Genomic DNA, 12,223 nt, shown 5'->3' on the forward strand with positions numbered 1-12,223 from the left:
GTTAAAAGCACATTCAGTTGTGTCAGTTGCATTCTCAACAGAAAGCTATCATGGGAACTATGCTTTCAATTATTATTTTTTTCTTTTTTTTTTTTAAGTTCTTTGCTTACAAGACCCTGTGAAGAATGACAAGTTCAAAATGCCACGGAGAAGTTAGCCCAACAGCTCAGTATTTCCTAGCTAGAAGACTCAGTAAGAATGGGAACTATGTAGTAGGGCTAAAAAATGTCAATAAAACCATCGGTGTGTCATTTCCATTTGTATAAAATGATTTGTTTTATCTTAAAGAAGGGATGGAGTGGGAGGAACAGAATGAAGTTGTCCTCAAAAACAAAAAACAAATAAATAAATAAAACAATATTACCCAGTTGATCTGTCACAGACAGATCACTATGTTCCTACGAACTGTCAGATGAGAACTATGAGAGGTCTATAAGCAGAATTTCACTACCTGAGAGATAAACCATAATAAGTTATTTAAATAAAAGACAGAAAACACAGGATGTATTTAGGAAGTCACCCACATAGCAGTTTCCAAAAAGACTGGACACACAGCTCTAAAAAACAAGACATCTCTGAAATATTCATAGAAGCATAGAACGGTTTGATTTTGAAGGGACCTTAAAGGTCATCTAATTCCAACCCTACCATAGGCAGGGACACCTCCCACTAGAACAGGTTGCTCAAAGCCCCATCCAGCCTGGACTTTCAGGGATGGGGCATTCACGATACTCTGGTAAGGTGAATAATGAGAAAGGTCCCAAATTAACAGCCGAAGATTGAAGGATATGCATGCTTTATTTTGTCACCAATGTTTTTATTCCAAATTTCTGTCTTACAGACTAATCCCTAGCTGGACCAAAAAATAAAAAAATAAAATCTCTGCTTTTCTACTGAGCTTGTCTGGCGCTAAAGCAAAGGTGAACCAGACTGATAGATGAACTTGACTGTGTCATCTCCACTGAGAAATCAAATGAAAACAAGCACATACACAGCCATCCCAATGAACCAAGCCCAGGATGTATTTGGGGAACCCAGAAGCTTGCTAGTATGTGTTGTGAGGTAATAACAGTAATAGGTTTTACAGGGCAGTATTGCTTACTACTTGTTTCATAGTATTTTCTCTACCGCTCACATACCAGAAGTTCTCCTGGCATGAACAGATAAACAGAAGTCACACAAGAGTGACTGGTGGAAAACCTCTCAGCAGTCATGTGAAGCTTGATTGCAAGCTGGTCTTCCAGCTGGACACTGGTCTTCCATCCATACACGTACTCCATCTCTACAGTAGAACTGGATAGATCTTGATAGATCTTTAAGATACTGTATGTATCTTAAAAAGGTTCTGTAGTACCCATACTTGTGACCTGGAGCAAGCTTAAATAATCACTTATCATTAGGATCCTATTATTTATTTAGGATCCTATTATTTATTACCCTAAATTCACTGCAATCTACAGATTTGCTTAAGGTTGAGGTCACTTCAGAACAACACAGTCTCTCACTGCTGTCATGGCATAGAGAAACAAAGGTCTGGGGAGTTATTGTAGGCTGCAACAGAACCAGACAAGAAAACATCAGTGCTTCAGTATTTCCTCTGCTGACAGGAGAAAAAAGTCTGGAAGCAACCAGAACATGGTACATACATAATTGGACGGTTTGATTCCTAAATGCATGAACACTGAAGTCAAGTTATTCTTCTATGGGGCTTTTCACATACTGAAGGTTTAAGATGAACATAAACTTCAGTGGATATCAGACTAAGAACTGGATGAAAAAAATAATAACAAATAAAACAAAATGCAACCTAAATGATTTTTACATAGATTGGCTGTTTTAAATTACATAAATTCAAAATAATAAAGAGATAATAGAGACACTTACTCCTGACAATACCAGACTGGACTATCATTTTCTATGTTTAACTAGCGTTAACTATTAGCATATAGCTACATGTGTTTTTTTCAGCAGAAAACAAAATATCATTATATGATTTTTTAATAAATTATTTTTGTAGAGACACAAAATGTATTAATGTCATCAACACACTAAATTCCAATAATGTAGCAAATTGTTAATTAATATGCTTTCTTAGATAAGACAACCATAAACAGCACATAAATTAATAAAATAAGAACCAAATTATATTCCTAACTATATGATGTAATTCAAATTGTAGGGATTTCACTGGCATAAGTAAGAACAGGTTTTAGGGGGAGTTCAGTTTTTTGGTTTTATTTTGTTTGTGGGGTTTTTTAAATATATAATGGCTACAGACTGCATTTCTTTTGTAATCAAATGAACATTTTCTAAACACATGTTTACTCTAGACTTGTTCCAGCTGCATTGCAAACCAAGGTAGTAAGATTATTTCAAAATATCATGCAGCTTGCCTGAATCTGACTATCATCAGATTAAAAGATATTAGCAGAGATTTTATGGAAGCTAAATGACAGTGTCCTTGAAGTAGTATTGACATTGCAGCTGATACAGTTTTTGGTCATTAACATACCTTACTACGTGTCTAGAACGAGTCCTCCAATAATTAGAGCTGAATACACTATGACTTTTAAAATTAAATCATGCCTCTGGGAAAGAATCAGGGAATAGACAGCTAAAGGACTTTCAAGCAATTAATAAGAACTGTACTGTCAGGTTAAAAATTAAACATTGCAAAGTAGGTTAAGAGTTTCTTCACTCAAAAATCACATGTTGACATAGAAGCTCTCAAGCATTCAGTTGAGTGCACAGATGAGAATGGATATTGCTTATTTAAATCCAAATGAAAAAAATTTATCTAACTTATTCACTTCTCTTTAAGAATAGTATTTTGCCTTCTACTGTTTTCAAACCTAGCTGCTCAAAAAAAGCTAACAAAGTTTAATTAAACTCTGCAATGTCACTGCTCATAGGAAGATACCAAAGCACAGGTAGATATTCATACTTTTTACGTGACATCTTATCTCATAGATCCCTATTTTTGAGTACCCTAAAAAGCCTATCCCAAACTGAACAATCAGAAACTATGTCTCTGAAATTTTGACTTGATTATATAAGCATAAACAAACCTAAGCAACTTATCAATCAAGCATTTTCACTCAGCTTTGTGATCATTATAAACCCTGAAATAAATCCTAGATCCAGACCTTTATTATGCCATATTTTTATACAGTTTTACAATTCACAGTTCCCTCCATATACTCAAGCCCGAGAAACAAAATAGCAAAACAAAAATAAAAAACAACAACAACAAAAAGATGTAAAAGAATTATAGCATTGGTTATTGTCATGAGTTAACAAATAAAATAGCAGTAGGCATTGAAAACATTGTGGTCTTGCTCAATGGGAATAAAGAATAGGTACTTTTTTCCCCACAGGCCCAAGCATGATTCTGATCTTATGAGATCCAAATTTTTATTAAGATTATAATTCTCCATGTAAGTACTTTTTTTCTCCCAGTATTCAAAACAACAAAAATATCAGAAAACATTTCTGTCAGGATGTTGAGCATCCCAGGTCAAAGGTTACAGACTTGCATAGAAGTCCCCCAAAACACCATCTTTTAGATTAATCACGGGAATTCTGTAATGTATTGGTTTGATTTGTAGTAGTTTTGATTGACCTTTGATTTGGGGTGCTGGTTTTCCACTGGGTTGATTTTTGGTTTCACACATATCTCAAAGTCAGTACATGTACCTTTACTTAGATTAAGACATTGAATGTTCTAAAACTAAGTATCCTGTACTTGTTTACTTCCTCATAAGCAATAATGATGATGAACTTCAAAACAACCCTAGTTAAATTAAAAGTATATCAGAAAATGGAGAAGTTATTTATTCAAGTTACAGTTACTGAGCTTTGTCTGCTGTAGACACTGCTTTGTACTCTTGCGTATATAATGTTAAAATTTTGAAAGAAAATGCAATGAATGGACTGTTATTCCAGGACTAGAATGGACATAATAAAAATTGTGAAATGTTGGACATGGATGTGAGCTCAAATGATGCATTATAATTCCACATTATCTGGAGACAGGAGCATGAACTATCAATAAAACAAATTGCTTTCCTTGCACAAATAGAAGCATAATCTTCCCCACATCCCCTAGAGGCACAGAATGTGAGTGGCTGCAGCACCAACCTCAGGTGCATTCAGCAGGCTTTCTGTTGTGGTTCTTGAAGAAAATCACAAAGGACACTAGAAAACAAGACCCTCAGGAACCCAAAGGCACAACACACGCTTCTATATATCTGTTTTCACTCATGCATGCTTATAAATGGTATAAAACCAAATGCCAGTAGCTAGCTTTAGTCACCTATTTCACAACAAATGAATCAGTGACAGGCAATGATGAGACATTATTCAATATTAAAAATAATAGCAACTGAAGATGAAAAAGAATCAAATTCATATCTGGCCCATATTCTACATCAAAGTATTTCCAAGAGAATAATTTGTTGCTTGTTTTTGGTCCTGCTTACTTGCCAACACCTACCTTGATGAGAGTTGCGCTTTACTTGGAGACCTATTATGATGCTTAATATATAACTTACTGTTGGAACGTAATGTTTTCTGACATTATAAATGAATTATTTAGTTTATTGTTACAAAATTTTCATTCTATCCTTTGGGGCATTTACAAATGTAAAGTGCTAAAATGTTTGAATTTAGTAAATCAAACGCCATATACTGCTAATGATTGTTTCAATACTAAATGTTTATCTATGTTTAGTGATGTACAAAGAGCAAATATACATGTAATAGGAATAGCTTAATGGGAAGAAGTTTTTCTTTAATGTAAATATTAAAAATGTAATGCCATGATAGCATTTGAAAATGATATTTAAAAGACAGCCCCAGCTAAACTGTGCTTCTGTCATAAAAACAAATAGATTAAAAAAAAAATGGTTTGTACAATAATGTATAAATATTCCATTAACAATATGCAAGTAACTCAAAGTGTCAATATCGTAACAAAGCCTTATCACTAATCATAAGTAACATTTAGAATCTGAAACTACAGGTATTTCCTACTGAAAAACTACCAGTGACATAATGTATCCTTTAAAACTGACACTAATTTGTAACTGATCTATTTAATATAAATCAACATGATTTATCTATTTGATTTTACATAAATATAACTATACAAATCACATATATGTATGATACTAAACATTGTCTTAATCACTTATTACTTCCCAACTCTACGGCTCTGTATAAACCTAAGTAGGTAACAGCTCACAAAAAGATAAAGCTCATTAGCTTCAACTGAGACATTACAGACATGTGACAAATGAGAGGGACGAAGTGCTTACCCTAAGCTTCTTAAAATATGTTATAGGTACAACACGTATAGTGAAGACAAAGAAGAACAAGTATCAAATCAATACAAACATAAACTTTAGAAATATGTACATGAGCTGCCCATAACACACAGAGTCCACCACATCAGGGTGACTGCTGGTATTCGAGGCAGGTCCAAAAGGTACATACAAGCTAAAAAGAAGACTGATGCACAAGGCAAATTCAAGTTCAAAATGGATAGAAGTATAATAATTAATAATAATAACAACAATAATAATAATAGCATGAGGCACATGACTATTATGACTTACACTTTGGCTTGTATTTAACTGAAAAAAGCTGCATGTGTGCATGACAACATGGATGGATCAAACTGTACAAAATAAGATAATTCTTTTTTAAGGGCAACATACAACAATTCTGGAAGTAACCAGATTTATACAAACATTGTGTCTTTCACTGTGACTAAAACACTTAAAAAACTTACATTGAATTTAGATACAAGGTACGATCAATAGAGATTTATATGATTTATAAGGGTTTATGTGATAAATGTCAGAGGTTTTTATAATTGTCAAATTTGTGTACAAAAACCTTTGATTGCTTTTGAAAAAAAAAAAAAATGCATGTGTCATTCCAGTTTCAAATCTGGCATACTTGTATTATTCGCTATTTTTTGAAAATTTCTGTTGTAAGTTCTAGAATTAACTCTGCTTTTTCTTTTCCGTTATCATCAAAATAAGGCTTTGTGCTTCCTGTATAAAGGAGACCTTAGTTAGAGGGACTCTGCCAATACAAAATGGCAATAGATTATTATTGTTGCACAGGAGTTCATACTTTGTATTCATCTTACACAGGAAAAGGACTTTCACCACTGCATGCATTATACCTCCAGACCCACCACATCATCAGACAACTCTCTATCACAGTCCAACTTGACTTCAGCTTGAAGCCAATTAAAATTTCAGTTGCCACTTTCAGTCAAAGCCTGTTCTGAAACACGAAATTGAAAACTGTAACCATCAGAGCATGCAGACTACATTTACTCGCACACATTAGTCCCACTCAGTCTTTCTCATTAAAACATTCCTCTCCCTTGTGACTCTTGAGGTAGTAGCATCTCTGTTTTGTTTTTAGTTCACATACTGCAGATGCTCTAGCTGATGTAGTAATGAAAGGAAGATTTCCATGATAAGGGGAGTTTATTTGTGCACTCATTGACAGGGAGATGCCATAAGGCCAGACCCAACAGGCCAGGCACATGCATGCAAACCCCCTGAGAATTCATGAAACTCCTGATGTCCCTGAGTGATAGCCACCAAGCACTCATCTGAAAAAATGGCCACAGTACATCCATTTCCAATGATATCAGGAGCCTGTAAAATAGAGAAGCTGCCCAAATCTCATGTCTACAATAAATCTGCTGTTAAATGCATGAAACCACTATGGCAGCCCAAGAACCCTTTGCAGTTGCTGGGGTCTCCCCCTGGCTTTGTGCTACTTTTTTTCATGGCTGGCTCCACAATGCCTTCCCGGGGTTGCTCTCACACACACAAGCAGGTACAGCTGAAGGCTCCTGGTATCTCAAAGCAAGCATGAAGGACTGCAATAAACACTACCACTGATGGTAGATTTTGTGACTCGTGCAACTGAACAGAATTGCTGTCCAGGTTCAGAGAGGCAGCAATCACAGCTGGGAAGAGACAAACAGAGATCCTTGGGTGTGCATTAGGTGCTCAGTTTACGTAACAGCTTTAACATTAGACGTTAACCTCAGAAAACTGGGAAGAGACAACCAGGAACAAAACGGTCCCCTTGTGGAAATATTATGCAATATTTATGGTATTCAATTCTCCAAGAATGTATCTGTGTGATAAAGAGCAAATTCATCCCTGAAACATAGGCAGGACAAAGAGCCATAAAAGTAGACACCAAGCCCAGCAAGGATGAGAGTACATTCATACGGCCCTGAGTTTCTTCACAATTTGCACACTTCTGCACACACCAAAAAGGGTAACATGAGGGCACAGGGATACTGCCTGCCCCCCCTCCCTACACCATGCAGCCAAAGTGCTCAGTGTCAATAAACATGAAAAAATTTATAAATAGCAGAAGAGAATGAGGTCAGTAACTAACCAAATGCATCAAAATATTCCAGCAAAAGCATGCAAGCACTTGGAATTGGAAAAACAGAAATAGATGAGAATCCACAGAAGCCCGTATCACAGTTTTCCCATCTCCTGTGTGGATAACCCATCATTCCCCTAAGTGTGCCTGTATTCAAAATTTACTGTAATGTCCATTTTCACATGTGCTACAAATATCCTAGTCATAGCTACATGTACAAGCTTACCCTAAGTGTTCCCATTTTGATACTGGGAAACATTTTTCTTTTTACCTTTTTGTTGTTATATTGATAGAAAATTTAGTTCTTTCCCTTGGTGCCATCCACATTAACACAGTGAAACTAGAATACCTCTGTCTCTTTGGAAGTTTTACGGCTTGTCTACCTACAAACATTACATTCTGACAAAATGCAAAAACATCAAAACAACTCCACCCTTATAGATGCCTTTACTCTGGAACAGAGACACTGTCAGGATGCGCTGACTGGCACTGTCCTTATTCCTGCACAGGAAGATGAATTTACTACATAGTACAACATAGTAGCCCATGTCTATAAACACTGGCACCCAGAAAGAGTAGTACCTTTATACAGTTACAATTATTTCAGGAGAAATGGCACAAGCAGATCACTGTAATTTCTCACTGTAGCTGTCCTACTGGATAAAGAACTGGGTTTGGATAAGCCCACATCATCTAAGTCTGGAAAAATATTAAGAACTATGAAATTTATTTCAAGAATCAAACACTTTAATACTAATAAAATAAATACACAATAACTCCCCCAGAAAATATAGTTACTTTAAGAATATGGAGATTATAGGACTGAAAGGGTGCAGTGTTGCTTATTCCTACAAAAAAAAAAAAAAAAAAAAAAAAAAAAAAAGGAAAGCAAAACAAACATACACTATGATCTCTAAACCTTCCCAAAGGAAGAATCAGGACAGCATTAGAAGATATTTGTGTAAGGAAACACAATCAACATGCTTATCACCTATCTGATATATCACCTTTTAGAGCTGCATGTTACAAAATACGATTTGTAACCTTATCCTGCCCAGGACACTGTTGGACAGAGTACCTCGCTTGGACCCTGAGCTTACAACAAAACAAGTGACTTGACTCCCCGTAATAACCTCATTCATTTTAATGGCATCCTGACGTGAATCAAGTCACCCATGCACACTGGTGGGAAGGAAAGAGGCTACCAGAGCCACGGTGCCCTGCTGCTTGCCCTTCTGCTGGCAGCCAAGCAGCGTGAGGACCCGTGGCTGTCCCCATTGGTGCACCTGCTGGTGCAGCACAGTGGGCTGGAAAGGGGAAAGGTACTCCAGGAGCTGATGCTGCTCCTGGCCTCCAGAGAGCCAGCAATTTTAAGCCAGGATGAGTTGCCGGCCCTACCCTGCTCTGGGACTTGACAGCGTGTGGCAAGCACAGCTTGCTGCCCAGCACTTCATCCTGAACAGTCCCACAGAAACTCAGGTTTGCGAGTATTTCCTCGCGTTTCCTCATGGAGCATGTTCTATTCAGCCTATTTTTGTGTGAGATGCATGTGACTGCTGAAAGTGCTGGACTTCCCTTTTTTAAAAAAGGGTCTCCAGTGTGATTCATTTATTATGTATATGCTGAGCGGTCAATTCAAGCTCTTGATCAAATATGCTTAACAACACTGGAATTTCTTCAGCAAATACCAGAGAGCGGTAAATTTACAAAGGCACACAGGCAGCTGGTCTGCGTAGTAAAATTAAATAGTCCTTCATTTAAGACACAGTTTTAATACCTCTTCCCGGGAATTTATTTGCCCAGCTTTTCACAATATCAGTCCGATTTTGCACGTACCTAACCCACTGCCAAAGCTACCCAGCGCAGCGTGTGCCGGGGCACCTCTGAGAGCCCCAGCCCGGTACGCAGCTCTAGCTTGGACAAAGTTATCTCCCTCCAGCTCCGCCAAAGCCGCCCCTCCGGCGGCCGTGGGTGTCAGCGACACGGCTCTGGGTGCTGCCGCCGCCCCCTGCCCGCACGGGCGGCCCGGGACGACCCCACCGCGGCCTCCCCGGTGCAGCACGCTGGAGAGCGCCGGGAGGGAAGGGAAGGGAAGGGAAGGGAAGGGAAGGGAAGGGAAGGGAAGGGAAGGGAAGGGAAGGGAAGGGAAGGGAAGGGAAGGGAAGGGAAGGGAAGGGAAGGGAAGGGAAGGGAAGGGAAGGGAAGGGAAGGGAAGGGAAGGGAAGGGAAGGGAAGGGAAGGGAAGGGAAGGGAAGGGAAGGGAAGGGAAGGGAAGGGAAGGGAAGGGAAGGGAAGGGAAGGGAAGGGGCAGCCCTGCAGCCCGTCGGGCCGGGCGCGGCGCAGCCCGGCGAAGTTTCTGCGGGTGTCGGTGCGGAGCCGTGCGGGGCGCCCCGGGCGCCTGCCGCCCCTGCGGGCGCGCCGCGCTCACCTGAAGTCGCTGTAGGGGTGGATGATCCAGAACCCCGCAGTTTTAACCCTTTCCTGCTCCTTCTCCACCGCCTTCTGGCTGCCGAACATGCGGAGGGAGAATTTGTTGACCCCCGGCTGCAGCATGGAGGTGAACTGCCGCTGCATGAAGCCGTACTGCCGCCGGGGACCCTCGGCATCCTCGAAGCCCACGGCGGGCTCCTCGCCCCCGCCGCCGCCGTCCACTTTGAAGCACACGGAGTTGCCATGCTCCTTCACGCCGCTGCCCCCGCCGCCGGGGCTGCTCTGGGCTTTCTCCGCCGGGGCCGCCGGCTTGGCCGGGAAGGCGTTGGCGCTGCCCTCGTCCCGGCTGCCGGGAGAGGAGCTGCGCTTCCCAGCCTCCATGCTGCGCGCCCCGGCCGCGGGAGATCGCGAGGGGTGCCTGGGTGCCGGTGCCGGTGCCCTTCAGCGGCTCGGTTCGGCTCGGCTGTGCACGGCTGGGCTTGGCTGGGCTCGGCTGGGCTCAGCTCCGCTCCGCCGCGCCGCCCGGCATGGCCAGCGCCGCCGACACTGAGCCGCGCTCCGGCGCAGGGCTGGCACCGCTTCCCCTCGCCCGCCCCCTGCCGGCGGCCGCTCCGCTCCGCGCCGCCCGCCTGACATTGAGCGCCCCGGAGTCCTTCAGGGGCTGGGGCGGCCGGGACGAGGGGACGGGGCGGGGCGCGGAGGGACGGGGCAGGCCCGGCCTCCCCCACCGACCGGCCTCCTCCGCCCCTCCCTCCCTCGCTCTAACACGGGCGAAGCGTGGGGTTCCCGTGGGGTGTGGGGGGGCTGCCCCGTGGGTTCGCGTGTAACGGGTGAGGGAAAGGTGAGAGGGACCCCGAGCGGGCAGTGGCGGCTGGAGGTGGGAGCTCGCCCCCTCCGCGCTGATTGCCCCCACGGGACGTGGGTTGAAGGGCTGGGGGCGGCCAGGTGACGGTGTCCACGCGTGGTCTGGGATGGGTGCCTCTGGTACCCGGCCAGGCGTGAAGTGGCGGTGAGGCCGCGTGCAGGTGGGCGCTTTTCACGTGGTCCTCGAGGATGCTGACATGTTCCTGCATCACGGGGGATCCGGAGCTCAGCTCGCTCTGCTTCGGCAGTTGTAGCTGAGAGGCTGCCAGGAGGCAGCTGGCAGAGAAGAGGGTGATGGGTGGGAAGCAGGAGCTCCCACGTACCATAAGAGTAGGCTAAGAGGAAATACGACATGCATTGTTTGGGGTATCTGCACAAATTATCCTGGGGACTTTTGGCAGAGTGGTGGAAAGATCCTCCAAAACCTCAGGTGTGCACTGACAATAGTGTGTAATATCTGGGGAGCTGTAGGGAGAGGTAGCATGTGAAAGCACGTCAAGTACTTCCAAGCCTGTCAGTGGTACACAGTTGTTTACAAGCCATGAGTACCTTGGTCTCTGCTGTGAAAAGTGGCAGATATTTGATATTTACCCCTAAAGGGGATGAGTTTACCTGGGTTACACAACGATGGAGAATTGATACCTGCAGATGGTACTACAGGAGCTATAACATTATGCACATCTGCAAAACCATAGAGGCATGTATGAAGCACAGGTGGCTGAGAGCTGGGGGTCCACATCTGGTCCTTGACATAGGTTTGTTTTTCACACATTCTCAACACAATTTTCATTTTACATCTTAAGAATATGTGAATAAGGAATTAGTAACATCTCCCAAGCTTGGCTCTGTTATTTTCAACAGTATTTGTCACTGTTATGTTATCCAGTTCCTCCTTTAAAAATAAAATAAAAAAAAAGGTTAAAACAAACTGGATATAGAAGTGCAAAAATACACAACACAATTTGCACGGTGCAGATCAGGCATGCTGGGAAGCTGTGTTTCAAAATGGATGTAAGAGCTTTTCTCAGCAGTTCTATCTCTAATGCTGTTCATGCACAGTGCACTGGAACATGTAAGGTTCACATGATGTTAACATGTTGTTAAACGTAGAAGGTGTTAACATTAATGTGGTGTTAGTGTGGAAGAGGATGGCAAACAGAGATGCACCAAGATGCATTGCTGAAGTGACCAGGATGGGAAGGAATATGCTTACAGCTTGATTGGTAGAGGACTAGCATATATAAGCCTTCCCCATCTGGAGTGATACTTCCCCGTATGATTTTATCCTAAAACAGTGAAGAGTGTGTGCACAGCTGCTGATGCCTCATGCACAGCTGCTGATAGACAAAACCCTCTTACTGGTTTATCCCCAGATGATGTCCGCCTCCTTCCCTCATCCAATGTCTGTCACCAAATTATAATTAAAAAATAAGAAACTGTTATTGTTTTACAGCTTTGTGAGAGAATTAGCTCACATCATATCTGACAGGAACCA

At 42.0% G+C, this 12,223-nt stretch overlaps 1 protein-coding gene across 1 annotated transcript in view; it reads right to left on the bottom strand.

Moving 5' to 3' along the window:
* Positions 1-10,245, bottom strand: part of HCN1 (hyperpolarization activated cyclic nucleotide gated potassium channel 1) — a gene marked incomplete at both ends in the record, with an annotated part of 205,193 nt that extends 194,948 nt beyond the window's left edge. Inside the window, one exon of the mRNA XM_084305204.1 lies at positions 9,863-10,245. Coding sequence (XP_084161330.1) covers positions 9,863-10,245 — 383 coding nt within the window. The remainder of the gene's footprint in view (positions 1-9,862) is intronic.
* Between the last annotated feature and the right edge of the window lie 1,978 nt (positions 10,246-12,223).

This window comes from Netta rufina (genome assembly GCF_964035555.1).
Source record: "Netta rufina genome assembly, chromosome: Z".
NCBI lineage: Eukaryota > Metazoa > Chordata > Aves > Anseriformes > Anatidae > Netta > Netta rufina.